Source organism: Rhinatrema bivittatum, chromosome 4 (assembly GCF_901001135.1).
Source record: "Rhinatrema bivittatum chromosome 4, aRhiBiv1.1, whole genome shotgun sequence".
Lineage (NCBI taxonomy): Eukaryota > Metazoa > Chordata > Amphibia > Gymnophiona > Rhinatrematidae > Rhinatrema > Rhinatrema bivittatum.
Genome location: NC_042618.1, coordinates 2,549,718 through 2,572,131, shown reverse-complemented (window position 1 = coordinate 2,572,131; position 22,414 = coordinate 2,549,718). Strand labels below are relative to the sequence as shown.

The window sequence follows — 22,414 nt, the reverse complement described above, 5'->3', positions numbered from 1 at the left end:
AGAAAGAGAGAAGGAGAGGTCTCTGTATTGGAATAGCAGGAGGTGCTGCAGGGCAGGAGTGTGTGTGAGAGAAAGAGAGAAGGAGAGGTCTCTGTATTGGAATAGCAGGAGGTGCTGCAGGGCAGGAGTGTTTGTGAGAGAAGAGAGAGAGAGAGGTCTCTGTATTGGAATAGCAGGGGGTGCTGCAGGGGCAGGAGTGTGTTGTGAGAGAAAGAGAGAAGGAGAGGTCTCTGTATTGGAATAGCAGAGGGTACTGCAGGGCAGGAGTGTGTGTGAGAGAAAGAGAGAAGGAGAGGTCTCTGTATTGGAATAGCAGGGGGTGCTGCAGGGCAGGAGTGTGTGTGAGAGAGAAAGAGAGAGAGAGAGGTCTCTGTATTGGAATAGCAGGGGGTGCTGCAGGGCAGGAGTGTGTGAGAGAAAAAGAGAGAAGGAGAGGTCTCTGTATTGGAATAGCAGGGGGTGCTGCAGGGCAGGAGTGTGTGTGATAGAGAAAGAGAGGGAGAGAGGTCTCTGTATTGGAATAGCAGGGGGTGCTGCAGGGCAGGAGTGTGTGTGAGAGAGAAAGAGAGAGAGAGAGGTCTCTGTATTGGAATAGCAGGGGGTGCTGCAGGGCAGGAGTGTGTGTGAGAAAGAGTGAAGGAGAGGTTTCTGTATTGGAATAGCAGGGGGTGCTGCAGGGCAGGAGTGTGTGAGAGAGAAAGAGAGAGAGAGAGGTCTCTGTATTGGAATAGCAGGGGGTGCTACAGGAAAGGGACCTTGAAGGGAACATCTCTGTAAGATGTGGAAGTAGAAAAACTATCAGGATTTGGATTGAATTATTCATCTTTCCATACCAGATCTGAGGGTGAGTTATATTCAGGTGATGGAGGTATTTCCTGATCCCAGAGGACTTATTTATTTGTTCATCTATTTAAAACGTCTTATATACCATTCCATTAATAAAAAATATCCTGATCCATTTACAATAATAAAAAAAATAAAACCTGAAATCATAAACTTACAAAATCCAAAATATTACAATACCAGACAACATATAAACACTAAACTATAATATAAAAAAAATAAACCAAAAATAAAATACACAAAACACAACAGAATAAAGCAAAAACATGAAAAACCCACAGACCTCAGCTGAAACCGCTTCCACCTACCCCCACAAACCCTACCCCACCCCCAGGGAGCAGTCACGTTTCCAGCTTCTTTCAGCATCAGCTCATTCTTTTCTTGCCTAATATCTTCTGCGAGCTTATTCCACCAAGCAGGGGCTAGTACTGAAAACATGCTAGCCCTAGCATAGCCACTCCGCAGCAGTTCTTAAGATGCAACTCTACATAATGCTCCTTTCTGAGATCTCAAATTCCGCTGTAACACCACTAATTTGGTAAACAGATAAAGCGGCCCTTTCAAAGGCACCATTTTAAAATACGATCATCAGGAATGGGTGAACAAAGTCCTCAGGTATTAAAAATTGTTAATACTTGCAGTGAAATGAGAAAAAAAGGACCACCTCTGGAAAGCTCTGTACAATAATGCTCAGAGTATGGGAAATAAAGTCTCAGAACTGCAGGCAGTCATGGAAGAAGCGGATGTCACAGAAACTTTCAAAAGGGAAACTTTGATAAAATGAGGAATATAGTTAGAAAAAAACTGAAAGGTGCAGCTGCAAAGTCTAAAAGTGTTCAACAGGCATGACATTGTTTAAAAATACAATCCCTAGAGGCGCAATCCAGATGATTTCCACACATTAAGAAAGGTGGAAGGAAGGCAAAACTATTACTGGCATGGTTTTTTTCTTAATCAACCTCGATTGTTTACTGTAATCTCCGCTAATCTCCTCTAATCTCTATGTTATCTGTTAAAATGTTAAATGTATTTATAATGTTATTTATAATGTTATTTGTTATAATGTAAGCCGCCCATGTGGCGACAGTTTTATTTCACTGTACACCGGTGTGATATGTATTTTATACAGGAACGTCGGTTTATAAAAACTAAAAATAAATAAATAAATAAATGGTTTAAAGGTGAGGCGAAAGAGGCTATTTTATTTTATTTAGGATAAAACATAAGCATTGTTAAGTGTAAAACATTGATAAGACAGGCGAAGAGAGAATTTGAAATGATGTTGGCCTTAGAGGCAAAAACTCATAATAAAAACTTTTTAAAATATATCCGAAGCAAGAAACCTGTGAGGGAGTCGGTTGGACCATTAGATGACCGAGGGGTTAAAGGGGCTCTTAGAGAAGATAAGGCCACTGCAGAAAGACTAAATGAATTCTTTGCTTCCATGTTTACTAATGAGGATGATGGGGAGATACGAATTCCGGAGATGGTTTTCAAGGGTGATGAGTCAGACGAACTGAACCAAATCACTATGAACCGGGAAGATGTAGTAGGCCAGATTGACAAACTAAAGAGTAGCAAATCACCTGGACCGGATGGTATGCATCCTAGGGTACTGAAGGAACTCAAAAATGAATTTCTGAGCTATTAGTTAAAATTTGTAACCTATCATTAAAATCATCCATTGTACCTGAAGACTGGAGGATAGCAAATGTAACCCCAATATTTAAAAAGGGCTGCAGGGGCGATCCGGGTAACTATAGACCAGTGAGCCTGACTTCAGTGCCGGGAAAAATAGTGGAAACTATTCTAAAGATCAAAATCGTAGAGCATATAGATAGACATGGTTTAATGGAACACAGTCAACATAGATTTACCCAAGGGAAGTCTTGCCTAACAAATCTGACTCATTTTTTGAAGGGGTTAATAAACATGTGGATAAAGGTGAACCGGTAGATGTAGTGTATTTGGATTTTCAGAAGGTGTTTGACAAAGTCCCTCATGAGAGGCTTCTAAGAAAACTAAAAAGTCATGGGACAGGAGACAATGTCCTTTCATGGATTACAAACTGGTTAAAAGACAGGAAACAGAGAGTAGGATTAAATTACGAATTTTCTCAGTGGAAAAGGGTAAACAGTGGAGTGCCTCAGGGATCTGTAATTGGAGGGTCCTAGACTTCCGGAAAACTAACTTTCTCAAAATGGAGGAGCACCTCAAGGGGTCGTTGGCTGGATGGGAAAATCTTGGGGAAGTAGAAGGGCTTATCTGTCTACCATAGACAGATAAGTTCAAATATAGGCTCAGTGTGCTGTGGCAGTCAAAAAAGCAAACAGAAAGTTAGGAATTATTAGGAAGGGAATGGTGAATAAAACAGAAAATGTCATAATGCCTCTGTATCACTCCATGGTGAGACCCCACCTTGAGAGTTCTAGAACGGGTAAATGTGAATCTGTTATTTACTCTTTCAGATAATAGTGTAAAGTCCTCAGGTATTAAAAATTGTTAATACTTGCAGTGAAATGAGAAAAAAAGGACCACCTCTGGAAAGCTCTGTACAATAATGCTCAGAGTATGGGAAATAAAGTCTCAGAACTGCAGGCAGTCATGGAAGAAGCGGATGTCACAGAAACTTTCAAAAGGGAAACTTTGATAAAATGAGGAATATAGTTAGAAAAAAACTGAAAGGTGCAGCTTTCTAGGGGGCATTCCATGAAGTTAGCATGGGGCACATTTAAATTTAATCGGAGAAAATTATTTTTCACTCAACGCACAATTAAGCTCTGGAATTCATTGCCAGAGGATGTGGTTAGTGCAGTTAGGGGTAGATTTTCAAAGGGGTACGCGCGTACGATACGCGCGTACCCCCCCGAAAACCTACCCCAAACCCTCCCTGCGCGCGCCGAGCCTATTTTGCATAGGCTCGTCGGCGCATGCAAGCCCCGGGACACGCGTAAGTCCCGGGGCTTGCATGGAGGGCGTGTCGGGGGCGTGCCGCGAGTGACGTGGCATTTCGGGGGCGGGCCCGGGGGGCGTAGCACCGGCCCGGGGGCGTGGTCGAGGCCTCCGGACCAGCTTTCCGCAGGCGTAAATCTGCCAACAAAGGTAGGGGGGGTTTAGATAGGGCCGGAAGGGGTGGGTTAGGTAGGGGAAGGGAGGGGAAGGTGAGAGGAGGCGGAAGGAAAGTTCCCTCCGAGGCGGAAGGAAAGTTCCCTCCGAGGCCGCTCCGATTTCGGAGCGGCCTCGGAGGGAACAGGCAGCGCACGCTGGGCTCAGCGCGCACAGGTTACACAAATGTGCACCCCCTTGTGCGCGCTGACCCCGGATTTTATAAGATACGCGCGGCTACGCGCGTATCTTATAAAATCCTGCATACTTTTGTTCGCGCCTGGTGCACGAACGAAAGTACGCCCGCGCGTATATTTATAAAATCTACCCCTTAGTGTAGCTGTGTTTTAAAAAGGTTTGGATAAGTTCTTGGAGGAGAAGTCCATTAACTGCTATTAATCAAGTTTACTTAGGGAATAGCCACTGCTATTAATTGCATCAGTAGCATGGGATCTTCTTAGTGTTTGGGTACTTGCCCGGTACTTGTAGCCTGGATTGGCCACTGTTGGAAACAGGACCCAGTATAGCAATTTCTTATGTTGGCACTTATCCAGATACATTAGATGATTAGTAGCTCCTCCCTAATCTGCCCATTGCTTGTCCACTGGCTATCTACTAAGTAGTTTTCCAGTTAAGTGGCAACTGCTGAATGTAGCCGGATATTCAGTGGCTGCCAATTAGTTGGAGAAGTCGCTACTTGTCCAGCTGAATATCAGTCCTGATATGGATAAAGCGATGGGGCCAGATGGATACATCCAGGGGTATTAAGGGAACAGAGAAGTTCTGGCAGCTCTATTTACTGGCTGACCTTTTCCCTGTTTCCTCAGAGTTGGGAGTAGTTTTGGAGGACACAAAAGTGGAAGTAAGGAGAAGGCTGGGTTTACAGGCTGGCTACTGTGATCTCTGTGGTGAGAAAATGAATGGAATCGCTGCTAACACAGAGGATATGATACACCCTCTGGGTATGGAATAAGGGACCTATACCCATTCCCCAGCAACCAAACTATCTCGCTTTCTGGAAAAAAAGCCAAGGCAAGGCTATCCAATCAGGCCTTTCCCCAGCCGGCTCATTAAAAATATTGTTTTTCCCACACTTAGTCATTATGCCATACAATGGCATTCAGTGTTAACTACATTAACCATGTTGTACATGACTAAATCTTAATTCCTGTAATCTGCTTTGAGACCAAACTTGGTAAAACGTGGAATATTAAATAAATAGTCGTAAAAAAGCCGAAGCAATCAATCAATAAATAAAACAGAGGATAGTGCAGCTTCAGGAATCTAATGGATTGCAAGATCCGAGGTAAATCTGATTAATTTCTTTGACTGGGTCACCAGGTAGATCAGGGAGAGCATTAGATGTAGTATCTTTGGATTTCAGCGAGGCCTTTGACACGGTTCTGCACAGGAGATTTATAAATAAATTGAGTGCTCTTCTTATGGGCCTAAAGTGACTGACTGGGTTGCACTCTGAGTGGTAAATTGAGTTCTCTCCGACGTGAAGAGCATTACCAGTGGTGGGCCGCAGAGTGCGGGTCCTTGGACCAGCTCTTTTCATCATTTTTGTGAGTGACATTGCAGAAAGACATTGTTGGGAAAGATTTGTCTTTTTGATAATGTTATCAAAATCTGCAAGAGGGTGGACAGCCAGGAAGGTTTGGAAAACATGAGGAGGGATCTAGCGAAGCTTGAGGAACGGTCTAGGGTCTAGCAGCTAAGATTTAATGCTAAAAAATGCAAAGTTATGCATGTGAACTACAAAAACCCTAGGGAGAGGTATAAAGCAGGCAGTGAAATTCTTCTAAGCACAAAGGAAGAGCAGGATCTGGGGGTGATTGTGTCTGATGATCTTAAGGAGGCCAAACAGGTGGATAAAGCGATGGTGAAACCCAGAAAGCTGCTTGGCTACATAGGGAGAGGAATGGTCAGCAGATATTGCCCCTGTATAGGTCCCTGGTGAGACCTCACTGGGAATACTGAGTACAATTCTGGAGACCCCACCTTCAAAGGGACATAAACAGGATGGAGTCGCTCCAGAGGGAGGCTACTAAAATGGTCAGTGGCCTTTCTTCTAAAGCTTAGGGGGATAGACTTAAAGGTCTAAACATGTACACCCTGGGGGACAGGCGAGATAGGGGAGATATGATAGAGACATCCAAATATATCAGAGGTTTCCCTGCACAGGAGCTGAGCCTCTCTCAATGGAAAGGAGGCTCTAGAACGAGAGGTCAGTTGCTGAGGGTAAAAGGGGGAAGACTCAGGAGTAATCGTAGGAAATATTTCTTTACAGATAGAGTGGTGGATGCATGGAACGATCACACAGTGCAGGTGGTGGAGACCAGAACATTATCTGAATATATGAAAGCCTGGGATAAATACAGGGGATGTCTGAGGGAGTGGTAGGGATTATGAAGCTGAATAGTTGGTGTGGATGGGCCATATGGTCTCTCCGCCATCATGTTTCTTAGGTACGAGGATGAGCAGGTAAAGCCGGAGACCAGGCAGACTCTGGCATTGTAATAGAAATGGGTAGAGTAGATCAGCCTTGCAGGTCTTATCTGCTGTCGTTTTCCATGCAGATTAAACTGGGAAGCAAAGAAATACACTTTTGTGGTCCTGCCAAAGTCAGGGCCATGAGCTGTGGGCTCTACCATCTGCCCAGAGACCAGCCTGTCAGTACATTCACAAGCAGAGAGTGACTCATCCCGGCACCCAAGCAGGCTCCTCCTTACCTCGTTCACATCTATCCCGTGCCTCTCCATGTATTCCCTGTCATTCACCTGACCTCCTTCCAAAAACTCCATCACCAGCACTCGCTTGCTGGACAGCTCCCAGTGAATCCTGGGTACCTGAAAAGAGAAGACAATTAAGCTGGTGATGAAGGATCAGATAGAGGAAGCACTCTCCGAGACTCTCTCAGTGCATCTCTCTCTCAGTAGCCCCCAGGAGCCAGGCACCCAGCGCACCTCCCATAGCACAGCATGAAAATCCTGCATAACTTTGTCCCCCTAAAAAGATGGGACAATGCCCTCACATCCATCAACCAGCTCCTTACCCAACTCAACCTAGCCCTAAACCCTAATAAAACTGAACTTATGATCATCTCACCTCAAGCCATCAACTCCTTACCTACTCTTTCAGCCAATTCACCCCCCCCCCCCCCGTCCCTACTTTCTCCCAAACCGTAAGAGACCTAGGTGTCACACTTGACCCCCAATTCAACCTTCAGAAATGTATCTCCTCCACCATCAAAGACTGTTACTACAAACTACACACTCTCAAAAAACTTAAACCCATCCTGCCTTTCAACGACTTTAGAACCGCCCTACAAGATTACTCTTACTCCTAGGTCTCCCGAAGAACAGCCTTGCCCCCCTTCAGCTACTCCAAAACGCAGCTGCACGCATATTAACTGGCTCCCGTAGAAACGAACACATAACACCAGTTCTTAAACAACTTCATTGGCTTCCCATCACTGCCAGAATTCAGTTTAAAACTCTCACCCTCATACATAAAGCCATCCACAATCCTGACATGCTCTGGTTCTCAGACAGTTTACACATCCGTTTCTCTTCCAGACCTACCAGAACACCCTACACAGCAAATATTCACACTCCATCTCCCAAACCTTTTCACCTCACCACCACCAAACAACGTGCACTATCCCTAGCTGCACCTTCCCTATGGAACTCTATTCCCACCCATCTATGCCTTGAGACCTGCGCCAAAAAATTCAGACAAAATCTCAAGACCTGGCTCTTTACTCGAGCCTACACATGAACCCCCAACTTGTCACTCCTCTCCCCCCTCCAATCCCCCTGCCCCCCAAGCACACCTCCAACCCCCCCCCCTCCCCTCGCCCCCCAAGCATACTACCGCTCTCCCCACTTCCTAACTCCCTTCCCTAATTTTTATTGTAAATAATTCACCTGTATATAACGTTTCATTGCGTATATATAATCCATTTTATTACGCTTTTCAATTTGTACAGTATTACCTTTGTTTTCCCCCCTCTTCCCCTCTACCCAGTTCTCCTATCAGTTTCATTGTAAAGCCCCGTTGGCCACGTTATGTTACATGGAAACCGATGTGATGTTTTCCTAACGAATGTTGGTATACAAAAATTTTAAATAAATAAATAAATAAATACATACATACATACTGTGACACGGTTATAGTAACTCCATGCTCCCAGCTTTCTCTGACGCCAAGAGATCACACAATATTGTTTGTTTTTTTTTAAAGAATTGGATATACATAGATACATACATAGAAACATAGAAATGACGGCAGAAGAAGACCAAACGGCCCATCCAGTCTGCCCAGCAAGCTTCGTGCTTTTTTTTTCTCTCACATACTTATCTGTTACTCTTGGCTCTTAGTAACCTTTTGATTCTATTTCCCTTCCACTCCCGCCACTGATGTAGAGAGCAGTGTTGGAACTGCATCTAAGTGAAATATCTAGCTTAATTAATTAGGGGTAGTAACCGCCGCAATAAGCAAGCTACACCCATGCTTATTTGTTTATCCAGACTATGTAATTCAGTCCTTGTTGGTTGTTGTCTGTATATAGATCCACTTTTCTTCATTCCCCCTGCCGTTGAAGCAGATCCCCAAGTAAGGAAAAAATAACTTACTGTAAACAAACAGAAACATGACAGCAGAAAAAGACTGTATGGCCCATCCAGTCTGCCCATCCATCCAATTAATTTAGCATTTTAATTCTCATCACTCCCTGAGAGATCCCCTGTATTTATCCCATGCTTCCTTCTATTCAGACACTGTTTTTATCTCCACCACCTCCACTGGGAAGCTTTCCACGCATCCACCTCTCTCTGTAAGGAAATCTTTCCTAAGATTACTCCTGATCTACCCCCTTTCACTCTCATCCCATGATCCCTCGTTCTAGAGCCTCCTTTCTGTTGAAAAAGGCTCAGCTCCTGTGCAGGGAAACCTTTGGGATGTACCCATGGGACCTTCATCACAAGGCATTACTGCCAGGACTCGCCCCCTCGGAAAGCTCTGGCTGTTCTCCCAGAGCAGCTTCCAGGGGTTCAGGTCAAAGAGAAACCACGGGTTATGAGGGACAGCTGGGCCAGGCTGTGCTTTAAAGCAGCGAGCGTGGATAAAACAGAACAACTGCCCAAGGCCCACTACTCTCTGCTGAAAACCATGTCCAGTGCTACACAGCCAAGCGCCAATGGTCAAATAGCTGGGGCACCCCTAACAGCCTGAGGGTTTTCCAAACCTTGCCCTTTTGCTGCTACAGGGTGCTGCTCTCTGGGCAATAGAAAGCAGGGTCCAGGCTGATCCTGTGAGGAAGTGACATCAGCAAAGAGGAAGTGCATGGCCATGTGAGATCCGTTCTGGAAGGATCATCTCCAGTTTTAATCTACTCACACTGTGTGTAGAAAAGTTTAGTCACGCATACTAGGCTGCCCAACAGCAAAGGATGTGGGCTGTAGTTTGGGGGTGAAACTAGATGCCTAGCCATCAGCGAAGTGGCAGGAAACTTTAGTGGCTCTAAATGCATTTTGGAGCCTGCACTGAATTCGGCAGCTTCGCGCCTTCTTCAACAGGATAGGTTTAGCTCTGGTTATCTGTTGGTTAAGAAGTCACTTGGATCGTTGTAAATCTTTAGAGCAAAGCACTGCGGACACTGGTATAAAACGGCTCCAACTCCTTCAAAACACGGCAGCGAGACTGCTGACATCGCACCGGCTTCCTGCGGAATCCGGCTCCAGGTTTACAGGTCTGAAGACAGTGTTCAGGTGCCCGCTGCTCTGGCAACCTTCTTCTTGTGCTACGAGCCGCAGAGGATCCGCGGTGGCCGCAGCAAGCTCTTTTCACCACGCCAGCGCTTGCATCGGCTTGGCGTTTGCCTCCTGCACTCTCCAATGCTCTGCCATGGATCCGAGGGCACCTACAGTTTTGAAAGAGTCGCGGGTGGCTTTTGGCAGGCTGGCTCACCTGTTGGAGATTGAGATTTATTATCTTGTTCATTAGGTTTTTTTTATTGGAATGTTCTATATTTGTTTGTGATGATTTTATTGTAAGTCACCTTGAAATGAAAGGAAAAAGCTGGGATTTTAAACCTAAAGAAATAATACTAATTAAAAAAAAAATCCCAAACCTTCATTGAAGCAAATCTCAAGGTTAGAAAGCAGCTGAGTCTGTGGAGGTTGCTCTAAAAGCTGAAAAGGCTGCAGTACTGCGTTTCTTCATCCTCCTGAGCTAACGGGCTCAGTCTGAGTTATTGAGTCACTCAGGCTAAGGGCAGGTAAATCTGACCTCTGTCTGATTCTTAACATCGCTCTTAACAATGTCTACGCAATTTATACCCATTCTGCCCACTTCCTACCTAATGTACCCAATCTATCCTTTTCCTTGCAAACTACCCCCTCTCATATCCATATGTAACCATTACTTACATTACTCCTGGGGAAATTCTGCGCAAAACATCTTAAAATTCTGTGCATAAAAAATATAAATTCTGTGCACAAAATCTTAAAATTCAGCAAACTTTATATTGGTCAAAATACCACAATTTACATGACAGTCTTTAAGTAGTTACATTTTGAATTAATACAGAAAAAAATTATTACTTAAAGATGCAGAATTTTAAATATTTTGAGCACAATTTCCCTAGAAATTCACTGTAAGAGTGTCCCTTCCACTCCCTTTCCCTACTCCCCTGGCCACTTTGCCTTCTCAGGCCCCAAATCCTCCACACCTGCCAGTATCTCTCCCCTCCACCTCTAGGCTCAACCCCTTCCACTCCCAGAGTTTGTCCCTGTTCTCAGTACTGCCCCCTCACACAGGCTCCCTCTGTCCCTCCCCCTCTCACATACACATGCACACACCCTCATACAGGCTTCCTCACTCTCTCGCACACACACATCCCCTCATACAGGGCCCTCTCTCTTGCATGCTCTCTCACAAGCTCCCTGTCTCACACATACATCCTCACACAGGCTACCTATGTCTCTCTCTCATGCACCCCTTCACACAGGCTCTGTCTCACACATGCACAGTCCCATCACACAGGCTAGCACCCTCACATACACACGAACTCCCAATCTCTCACACACATACACACACTCCTTCACAATCTCCTCATATAGGCTCCCTCTCTCTGAAATCCACACTCAAACACCCCCCTCCTCTTTCTCACACTCCCCTGCTTACCCTGCCTGGTCTCTTTCACACTCCCCTGCTCTCTCTCACCCCCCTCCCCCTCCCCTCTCTCACTCTCCCCTCCTGTCATACCCTCCCCTCCCCCTTCTCACACTCCCTCCCCCTCCACTCCTTCACACCCTCCTCCCCTCTCTCAGATCCCTCCCCCTCATACACACCTCTCTACATACATTCATGCTCACCGGGTCCTTCATCTTTGCCGCACGTGGAGTGCATCCCAAGGCACGCAGGGGCCTTCATGTTCTCCACGAACGGCGCGCGTGCTTCGTTTGAGGCACGTGAAAGGCACACCAGCGGCCTTTATCTTCATCGCGACCGGCGCACTGAGGGCCTTCATCTTCGCCATGAATGGTGCGTTCTGTTTGCGGCGTGCTGGGGTCTCCTCTGCCATTTTCTGTGCAGAGTTTGGCAATTCTGCGATCCGCAGTATTGCAGAATTCCCCCAGGACCACCATGTACTCAATGCCTTGTTACCTTCAGAAGGCAGAATATCAAATGCTTATAAAGAAATATCTATACCGGTTAGGTTTCAGTTTATTTATAAAAGAATATTTGTCGGGAATGTCTGTCTGCCAGCTAATTTGCCCGTTTTGGCTACTTGCCGAAAGGCTGAGCTGGTTTGTGGGCCACCCTAAGTTAGGACCTTACTCCCTCTGCATGGACTCTGTCTCCCCCCGGATTTCAGGGTGCAGGATCTGACAGAAGACAAGCAGAGCGCTGCCACTGGGTTCAGCCCTCTTACATCAGGCACTGAGGGACTGAAAGACTTTTACAGCTCCACTGTAATCCAGTGCTGCACTAATTACAGAGGGGATGCAGGCACTGCGTGACTGAAAGACTTTTACAGCTCCACTGCAATCCAGTGGTGCACTAATTACAGAGGGAATGCAGGCACTGTGTGACTGAAAGACTTTTACAGCTCCACTGCAATCCAGTGCTGCACTAATTACAGAGGGGATGCAGGCACTGCGTGACTGAAAGACTTTTACAGCTCCACTGCAATCCAGTGGTGCACTAATTACAGAGGGAATGCAGGCACTGCGTGACTGAAAGACTTTTACAGCTCCACTGCAATCCAGTGGTGCACTAATTACAGAGGGAATGCAGGCACTGTGTGACTGAAAGACTTTTACAGCTCAACTGCAATCCAGTGGTGCACTAATTACAGAGGGAATGCAGGCACTGTGTGACTGAAAGACTTTTACAGCTCAACTGCAATCCAGTGCTGCACTAATTACAGAGGGGATGCAGGCACTGTGTGACTGAAAGACTTTTACAGCTCCACTGCAATCCAGTGCTGCACTAATTACAGAGGGGATGCAGGCACTGCGTGACTGAAAGACTTTTACAGCTCCACTGCAATCCAGTGCTGCACTAATTACAGAGGGGATGCAGGCACATTGCTATTGCTTTAGGGCTAATGAATGGCTGCCTTTGAAGCCATAGACAAGAATCCGTTATTTAATGATCCCGAACCTCCACATTCGCCTTTCCAAACCTGAGCACAAAGTGAATTCAATTCAGGGACAGCTGGTAGATCCTTGTCCCAGAGAGCTTACAATCTAAGGGACTTGTTTACTTCCCAGAGACACAGAATGGGAGAAAAGCCTTGATAAATCGGGCCCTGACTTTATACCTCAGACAATGGAGGGTGATGTGACTTACCCAAGATCACCAAGAGCATCAGAAGTGGGATTTCAAGCCTGGCTTTCCTGGGACTCAGCCCACTGCTCTAACCACTAGGACACTCCTCTAGCTCAAACACCGTTTAATGAAGGAGGAACATGGCGGAGCGCACTGTTAGCCGGCATTTGGACGCGCGTTTTCGACACGCTAGCTTTACCCCTTATTCAGTAAGGGGTAATAGCGTGTCCAAAACGTGCGTCCAACCCCCCTGAAACTAATAGCGTCCGCAACATGCAAATGCATGTTGATGGCCCTATGAGTTATTCCTGCGTGATACAGAAAGTAAAATGTGCAGCCAAGCACCGGGAAAGTGCACAGAAAAGCAGTAAAAACTACTTTTCTGTGCACCCTCTGACTTAATATCAGGGCGATATTAAGTCGGAGGTCCCGAAAGTTTAAAAAAATAAAAAATAAAAAATTTGTAATAGGCCCGCGGCTCGCGGGTTGAAAACTGGATGCTCAATTTTGTTGGCGTCCAGTTTCTGAACCAGTGGCTGTCAGCGGGCTCGAGAACTGACGCCGGCATTATTGAGCATCGGCTGTCAAACCTTCTGACAGCCGACGCTCCTATCCGAAAAGAGGCACTAGGGACGCGCTAGAGTCTCTATGGCCTCTTTTTACCACCAGGCCTAATTTAAATAAATGTATTTACTGTTATCGCGCGCACAGGAGAGTGTCCTGTGCGCTCGCCCGCTCTCCCACGATTTTTACTGTATCGGCCCGAGAGAAAGGAAAAAGGTCCTCTGGCTCGGAGTCTGCTCACTGGGGCTGCTGAGCGAGACACAGAATGACAAACTGCTGGGTTGGTTTAAGTTGAGACTTATTCTGTGTGAGGAAGGAAACCCACTCGAGACCTACTGGAGAGGCAGCACATGAAAGATACCCACAGGAAGATTCAGGGAAGACAAGAACAACCTAGAATCTGAGGGAAAATAAAGACCACAAGCTCCATCCAGTCTCTGTCTATTCTCCCTTCTTACTACAGACCCTAACTTACCTCCAGCTTTATCCAGTCATCACCACGCTGAGGGCCCTCCTAGCTTATCCCAGGCTTTATCCCTCACTCCCTCACAGCTAAGGATCCTCTGTGCTTATCCCAGGCTTTATCCCTCACTCCCTCACAGTCAAGGATCCTCTGTGCTTATCCCAGGCTTTATCCCTCTCTCCCTCACAGCTAAGGATCCTCTGTGCTTATCCCAGGCTTTATCCCTCACAGTCAAGGATCCTCTGTGCTTATCCCAAGCTCTGCCTCTCACTGTTCCCGAGCACTAAGGATCCTCTCAGTGTTGGTGGTGCTTATAAACACAATACCAACAGCCAGTAAGAGAAAAATCTTTAGTCTTTTATTAGAAGATATCTCATAATAAGAGCAATTCAGCTTAGAAAGGAATGCAGAGTAAAATTCCCAGCTCAGCTCTTCTGTGCCATTACACTCAGTTGAATAGGTCACCGCCCTTAAACTTAAACACCAATGGGTTAATTTGTTTATTTGCATAACATTTTCCAACTGGTTGGTATTATGATTTTATCTCATATATGCTAATAAGACTGGATTTTTGTAAGTCATATGATTTCTTGTAAATTGAGCTCAGAAGGCAGAAATAGAAACATAAAAACATGATGGCAGAAAAAGAACGTATGGCCCATCCTGTCTGCCCATCCGTCCAATTAATTTAGCATTATAATTCTCATCACTTCCTTAGAGATCCCCTGTAATTATTGCATGCTTTCTTAAATTTTTGCTCCAGCACCTCCACTGGGCTATTCCACCCATCCCCACCTCTCTGTAAAGTAATATTTCCTAAGATTACTCCACTGAAAAACCTTTGAGATATTTGAATGTCTCTATCGTATCTCCCCTATCTCGCCTTTTCTCTAGTGTGTACATGTTTAGATCTTTAAGTCTATCCCCATATGCTTTAGAATGAAGACTATTGACCATTTTAGCAGCCTCCCTCTGAACCAGCTCCATCCTGTTTATATCCTTTTGAAGGTGGGATCTCCAGAATTGTACTCGGTATTCCAAGTGAGATCTCATCAGGGACCTATGCAGGGGCAATATCTCCTCCCTTTTTCTGCTGACCAGTCCTCTCCCTATGCAGCCAAGCATCTTTCTGGCTTTTACCATTGCTTTATCCACCTGTTTGGCTATCTTAAGATAATCAGATACAATTACCTTCAGATCCTGCTCTTCCTTTATGCTTAGAAGAATTTTACCTCCAATACTGTACCTTTCCCTTCGGTTTTTGTATCCTAAATGCATTAATCTGCATTTTTTAGCATTAAATCTTAGTTGCCAGACTTCCACAACATGAAACTTAATATTGACCCCTTAACATATATTTTTAAGCATTTCAACAGCCTTGGTTATTTCTGCATGTCTGATCAGTGCAATCTCATTGTGCTTTAATTATCTATTTGTTCACTGCCACCAAACTAGTCTGACTTCATAGAAAACTCTCTCAAAGCACTGTGCTTATCCCAGGTTTTACCCATCCTACTCCACAGATAAGGATCCTCTGTTTTTATCCCAGATTTTACCCCTTAATCCCTCTGCACTAAGGATACTTTGTGCTTATCCCAGGCTTTATTTCTCACTCCCCCAGCATTAAGGATCTTCTGTGCTTATCCAGGCTTTACCCTCCCTACCCCAGCACTAAGGATCCTCTGTGCTTATCCCAGGCTTTACCTCTCACTCCCCACAGCTAAGGATCCTCTGTGCTTATCCCAGGCTTTACCCCTCACTCCCCCACAGCTAAGGATCCTCTGTGCTTATCTCAGGCTTTACCCTATTTATCCCAGTACTAAGGATCCTCTGTGCTTATCCCAGATTTTACTCTCCCTACGCATGCACTAAGGTTCTTACCCCAAGCTATACTATCAAGAACTTTGGTTTCATGACTGTTTTCTAAGGGATTCATTGGTATATACTTTGAAAATTAGCTACAAGATCCACTGGTACTTTACCTTAGGTGGACAGTTTGAAAAATCACCACTATACAATATTGAGATCTATATTCAACCATAGTCCGGATAGCAAAGTTAGCCAGATAAACTTATCTAGCTAACATTGGAGGTATATTCGACAGTGCAGCCACACTATTGAATATAGCTGGCTATCTTAATTAGGTAGCCGGATAACTATAGCCTGCTATCTTTAGGACAGTTTTTTGACTCAACCAGACTTAGCCAGCTAAGTAATACAGCAACTGGTTAACTTAGCCGGCTAACTCAATTCCTCCCAGTTATGCCCCTAGATCGCACCTAACTTGTCCGTCTCTATATTCCGCCTTTATCCAGCCAGAATTTAGCTGGATAAAGGTGGAATATAGCCAGGTAAGCCATTTAGATGGATAACTATTACTTTATCCATCTAAACGGCTTTTGAATATTGACCTCCTTGTTTCTGCCTTTAAGAGTTTATACCCTCTTCTGAACACAAGGACAATATGTAACTTGCAGATGTGAAAGGTCTCAAGCTCTGGAACATGAGCTTCAAGAGATAAGATGTGCCCACCAGCCTCATGAATATCCAAGATGGATATCCTGAGAAACAGATTCCTCAGGAGCTGATCAGCCCTGCTTTTTGACTGTATGGGGATGGGGTCTCCACTTCTGCTTCAGTGCATGACACAGGATACATTGCCTAGACCCTCCTCTCTGAACTCACCTTTAGGAAGCTGAACTTCTTGAGCATATGTGCAACTGCCTCAGCATTCTTCCCCTCGTTGAGAAAGTCCAGCTCCAGGGGAAGGTTCTTCTTGGCTTCGTCCACCAGCCACATGAACTCAAAGTCAGGGAAGACCCACTTGACAACTTTCAAGAGAATCTGCAGAGCAATCAAGCAAAACCTCAACACCGAGAGCCATAATCCTAGCGCCATCCAAGCAGAGACAGGAAGAAAAGCTCTGGAGAGAAACGCACAAGATCCGAAGTCCTAACCACTATTAGAGGGGAAACGAGGTCAGTCTAAAGACCCCATTACACAAAAGGAAAAGAGACAGCAAGAGGAACATCAACCCCCCGCCAAGTGATTACAAAGGAGATCATCACATCCACCATCACTGACCATAAATCAGAGTACGGAGGCTTTCATTTAGGTCTCAACACTTAGGAATATCAAAGGGCATTAATGAGAAATCTGCTGAAGTGTGGGGCCACATATAGTCAGGAAGAAACGCAGGAGAATGAGAGAGTTCTACAAGCGAAAGCTGAGCATGTGAGGGAGGGTACCTGCGGGCACACGAGATAGCTGGACATGCAGGCGAGGGTACCTATGGGAACATGAGAAAGCTGAGCATGCAGGTAAGGGTATCTGCAGGTAACCGAGAAAGCTGGGCATGCGAGTGAGGGTACCTGCAGCCCCAAGTGCTTCCCAGGATGGTCTGTCTCATTTGGATTCTTTCTTCATTGTGCATAGAATGGACTCTACATACTTCAGGAGTAAGGGGAATTCATAAAGAAACTGTGTGCTGTGAGGTGGCCATTTTACTGCAAATTCTGCAGGTTCCTTCTACCAAAGGCTTCCCAGCATATTTCAGAGGGGAAAGTCCTTGCATACTTTCCCTTTCAAACTTGCACCCACGGACATCTGCACCTCCTTTTGGTGTGGGTAGATTTTTCATGGGAAATAATAACTTATCTCAGGCAGAGATGTGAAAACATCTACAGGTGATATTTTCCAGTGCCCTGCAACCCACATCCTTGGAACGCCTTCCGCAAATGCGGCTCATGCATAAACAGCTTGGAAAAGGACCCCCTGAGAGTCATTTCACCGTCCCTTTGTAGCAACAGGTCTGCTATGGCTGCCACGTGAAGAGGAGGTGCTATCAACTCCTATGATGAGCACCTCTGCTCTGCCGGTTTTTCCCACACAACAGAAATCCTTGTGCAGACAACTGAAATGCAACACAACAGACAGGGGAGAGAGACCAGAATTGGGATGAAGACAAAGTATGCACAGAACCTCAGAAACGCACACCTGCACTGACCTCCATTAGGAAAATGTCCTTGGAGCTCTGAGCCTGCACCTTGGGATGCTGGATCTTCACTGCCACCGTCCTTCCATCACGCAGCACAGCCTTGTGCACTTGGGCCAGCGAGGCTGCACCCAGGGGTGTCTCCTCAAAGCTCACAAACAGCTCCTGGATCTGCCAAGAAGAGGGGAAAGCTTATCAGTCAAGAGCTGACATTAGAACATCTAGATACGATGTTACTGGAAACAGATGCGTCCGCTTTACTCCATGAATTACGTACTAGAACGAGATGGCTTTTACCCATCGCCTAGGGGTATCTTACCAAACACAAGTTTGTCTTATTTTGTAAGGATCAGGTGAAATAGTATCCAAGGAAAGGAAAGAACTGGGGAAAAGGAGAGACAGAGAGATGGGGAGGGTGAGAGGTCGGCATGGTGGTGCACAGGTAGGTCTCCAACTATTCATGTCCCTGAGGAAAACCTCGAGATACTCCAGTATAAGATATTACTCCACCATTTAAGGTGGCCGACTCTCCCTAATCATCAGTTAGGGATCACTGACTTTCCTTTATTTATTTTTAAACAGATAATATTCCGCCTTTCCAAGCCAGTCTCAAAATAGATTACGCTCAAATTGAAATTCCTCTTACGATCGTGTCACAGTTTACAATCCCAAGAGGAACAAACAGGAGGTGGGGGGATTACAGGAGCAAAGGGTTTGAAACGAAGGTATAAACAGAGCCCCCAGATTCCGATGGCACATTTTTCAAAATTATGCAGAAATTATGTGACAAATTTGCATAATTCTGCATAAACATCTGACTAGTAAAATCAGTTTCTTATTGTAAACCCTTCAGATTTTTTATTTTTAAAAAATATTTCAAAATTATGTACGAATACAAAATTTGCCAAGAACAAAAATCAACAACTTATCAAGACAAATAAGTTGTTACGTCAGCCGGCTGCAGAGCTCGCCACGGCCTTCCTCACCTTCCCGCCGCCCTGCCAGGGGTGGTCCCTGGATCCACTGCACGGCAGGGGGAGTGCTCCCAGTGCTGCCCTCCTCTTCATGGCTCTGTTTGCCGCCAGAGAATCACGAGTTGCGGCAAGAGACAACGACGCCGTCAGCCCCTCGCACCCGACTTCCCAGGCGCGCGTGCACCCCTCTCTACATTATTTAAAGGGCCTACGGCATGTCGGCTGTGGGCCCTTTTTTCTGACGTCACCGGTTCAGGGGCCTATATTAGGGGAGCCCTGACTCTCAGGACTCGCCTTGGCAACAGTTCACACTGGTTCATGTGTTCAGTTGTTTGCCTCACTGCTTTGCCTGTGTTCCTGCCTACTGACTCTGACCTCTGCAACACCTGACCACGCTTCGGATTGTCTCCAGACTCTGACCACTGCTACGCCTGACCACGCTTCGGATTGTCTCCAGACTCTGACCTCTGCAACGCCTGACCACGCTTCGGATTGTCTCCAGACTCTGACCTCTGCAACACCTGACCACGCTTCGGATTGTCTCCAGACTCTGACCACTGCTACGCCTGACCACTCTACAGATTGCCTTCTGACTCCGACCACTGCTTCGTCTAACTCTGCCTGCCGACGGTGGGGATGCTACCTGGGGCCCAACCCCTCAGGAAGCATCAACCCCATCTTGGTCCACATGTTATGGCCGCCGGCTGTGGCATCCCGCGACCAGGGCCAGGCCGCACTGTCATGGCCGCCGGCCATGATGGTCCGCGACCGGGGCCAAATACCTGCCCACAAGGTCCGGCTGTCACTGGGGCTTCTAAGGGAGCAGGCTGCCCCCTTCGACGTTCTCAGCGCAGCCACTGCCGCTACTGAACCTTGCCATCTGGTCCGGCGATGCCGGGCTGGCTCCTCCCCCTCTGTGTTACTAAGAGCCGCGTGCGTGGCTGAAGAGATTTTTTAAAGGGGCCACTACAGGAAGATGTCGTGGCTCCTTCCTGATGAAGTTCCATTGGCTCAGGTATTTAAGGCAAGGTCTGCTCCTCAGACCTTGCCTTGGGATTGAGGCTCTTGAGGGAGTTTCCTGTGCTCCGTATCCTGGTTCCGTTCCCCGTCCTGCTTCTCATTTCGCTTGGACTGCTTCCTTGACCTTGATCTTCGGACCGGCTGCGGTGACTCCTTGGTTGACTCTGGACTGGCTTTGGACCCTTCTCTTGATTTGCCCCTGGACTGGCTTTGGACCTTTTTCCTGATTGTTCCTGGACTGGCTTCGGACCATTCTCCTGACTTGCTTCTGGACCGGCTTACGATCCTTCTCTGGACTTTGACCATTCTTCGACTCACACTTCTGGACTGACTACAACCTGCTGGAGGCGCCAGCCGTCTGGAATCCATGACCTGCAGGAGGCGCCTGCATCCAGACCTACATTCAGTCTTCGGTGAGTCTCCTAAGTCCCAGAGGCTGGGTTCCTACGGGCTCCTCCCGGGGGAACCACAAGCTTCCAGGGCAAAATCTTCATTCTTCTACCGAATCTTCGAGCCTTGCCCTCCGACAGTAGGGACCAGAGAGGCTTTGGTAGCATTAACCTTACCTCGGGACAAGGGTCCACCTCCGGGCTCGTAACAGAATCCCAAGGCCATGGACCCAGCAGAGGCTTCAGCTCGTCAGGCCATTCCTGGACTGGCCCAGAAAGTCATGGAGCAGCAACGGATATTGGAATCTATGGCAGCCTTCCTGGAGCAACTCAACGCCCATCTGGATTCTTTGGCTGCGGTTCAGACAACTCCTCCACCAGTACCACTACCATCTATGATGCAGGGTATTACCCGTGCTTTGATTCCATTGCCTATTCTTTCACGTTATGCTGGTGAACCTCGCTTATGTCAGGAATTTCTCGACCAATGCAGCATGCACTTTCATCCTCAAGCCTCCCTCTTTGATGATGATAGTTACTGTTCATGATGATAGTTACTGTTCATTGTAAACCGGGGTGATATGTATATTATACAGGAACCTCCGGTATATAAATCCTTAAATAAATAAATAAATAAATAATTCTTACAAAAACTACATATATCCTGTCTCTGTTAGAGGGTAAAGCCCTGGCCTGGGCTTCTCCCTTCTGGCGATGGTCAGATCCAGTCTTACAAAATCTTCCTAAATTCTTGGAATTGTTTCAAGCGGTGTTTGACGATCCAGGGAAACAGGTGGTTGCTGGTTCTGGGCTTCTACAGCTTCGGCAAGTAGGGCAGCCACTGGTTGACTATACCATTGAATTTAGGACCCTGGCATCTGAACTCCATTGGGAGGAGAACTGTCTCTGGTCCATATTCCTGGAGCGTCTATAACCCAGAATAAAGGATGAAATGGCAGCCCGGGAGTTACCTCAATCATTGGACTCCATCATGGACTTGGTAACCCGGATCGACCGCCGGCTACAGGAAAGAGCTTGTGAGGGATCAAGCATAAGAAGGCACATGGTAGGTACTACTCCTTCTCACTCAGTTTCCGTCTCACGAACCGCATCTACCCCAGAAGGGACTATGGAAGAACCTATGCAATTGGGTCGGGGACCTCTTTCCCCTGAAGAATGGCAAAGACGCCGCAAGGCAGGTCTCTGCCTATATTGTGGAGGAGCGGGTCATCTCATTGCTCGTTGCCCAACGCGTCCGGAAAACTCCCAAGCCTAGGCTCCATCGGGGGATTAACCCCAGGCATCACTTCCCCAGCTCCCCCACTAACTCTACATGTCACCCTGTGTTTTGGAGATCATCAATTCTCTACTCTGGCTTTAGTAGATTCTGGAGCCGGTGGAAATTTTGTTCTTCAAGATGTGGTTGAGCAACTACACATTCCTACTTCCTTGAGTCCAAAGCCGTTAATCGTATCTTCCATTCATGGAGATCCCCTGCCGGGGAGGATAACTCATCATACCGTTCCGATGGTGTGCCACATTACACCGAACCACACCGAAAGTATCTCCTTCTATATCATCCAGAAAGCCATCCATCCTATAGTTCTTGGTATTCCATTGTTGCAACAGCACAACCCCCAGTTTGACTGGACATCTTTAAATCTTATCCACTGGGGTCCAGCATGCCAAGAGACTTGTACTAATGGATCAAGCTCCTCCTGTAATTTCATCTGCACTTCCCGTCTTGAGGACCTTCCGCCAGAGTAAAATCAGTTTGCAGACGTATTTTCCAAAAAGGCTGCTGACATTTTGCCTCCACATCGAGAATTCGATTGTAGCATCCTACCCCGCCTCATGGTAGGGTCTATCCATTATCTGCTGTGGAGACCCGTGCTATGTCAGAATATATCTTACAGAAAGGATTCATTAGGCACTCTAAGTCTCCATCCGGGGCTGGCTTCTTCTTTGTTGGGAAAAAAGATGGGACCCTGCGTCCATGTATAGACTTCCGTGGGCTTAATGCCATTACTATCAAAGACCAGTACCCATTGCCGCTTATAGCTGAACTTTTCGACCGTCTACAGAGGGCTAAGGTGTTCTCGAAATTGGATCTTCGAGGAGCGTATAATCTCATCAAGATTCGAGAGGCTGACGAGTGGAAGATGGCTTTCAACACCAGGGATGGACATTATGAATATCTTGTCATGCCTTTTGGATT

At 46.4% G+C, this 22,414-nt stretch overlaps 1 protein-coding gene across 3 annotated transcripts in view; it reads right to left on the bottom strand.

Moving 5' to 3' along the window:
- Window positions 1-22,414, bottom strand: part of ADCK1 (aarF domain containing kinase 1) — a 175,543-nt gene that overhangs the window by 50,971 nt on the left and 102,158 nt on the right. For all 3 annotated transcript variants that reach the window (XM_029597676.1, XM_029597673.1, XM_029597675.1), the window contains 3 exons: window positions 17,826-17,984; window positions 16,505-16,663; window positions 6,684-6,800 (listed from right to left, as the gene is read on the bottom strand). In XM_029597676.1, coding sequence (XP_029453536.1) covers window positions 6,684-6,800; window positions 16,505-16,663; window positions 17,826-17,984 — 435 coding nt within the window. The remainder of the gene's footprint in view (window positions 1-6,683; window positions 6,801-16,504; window positions 16,664-17,825; window positions 17,985-22,414) is intronic.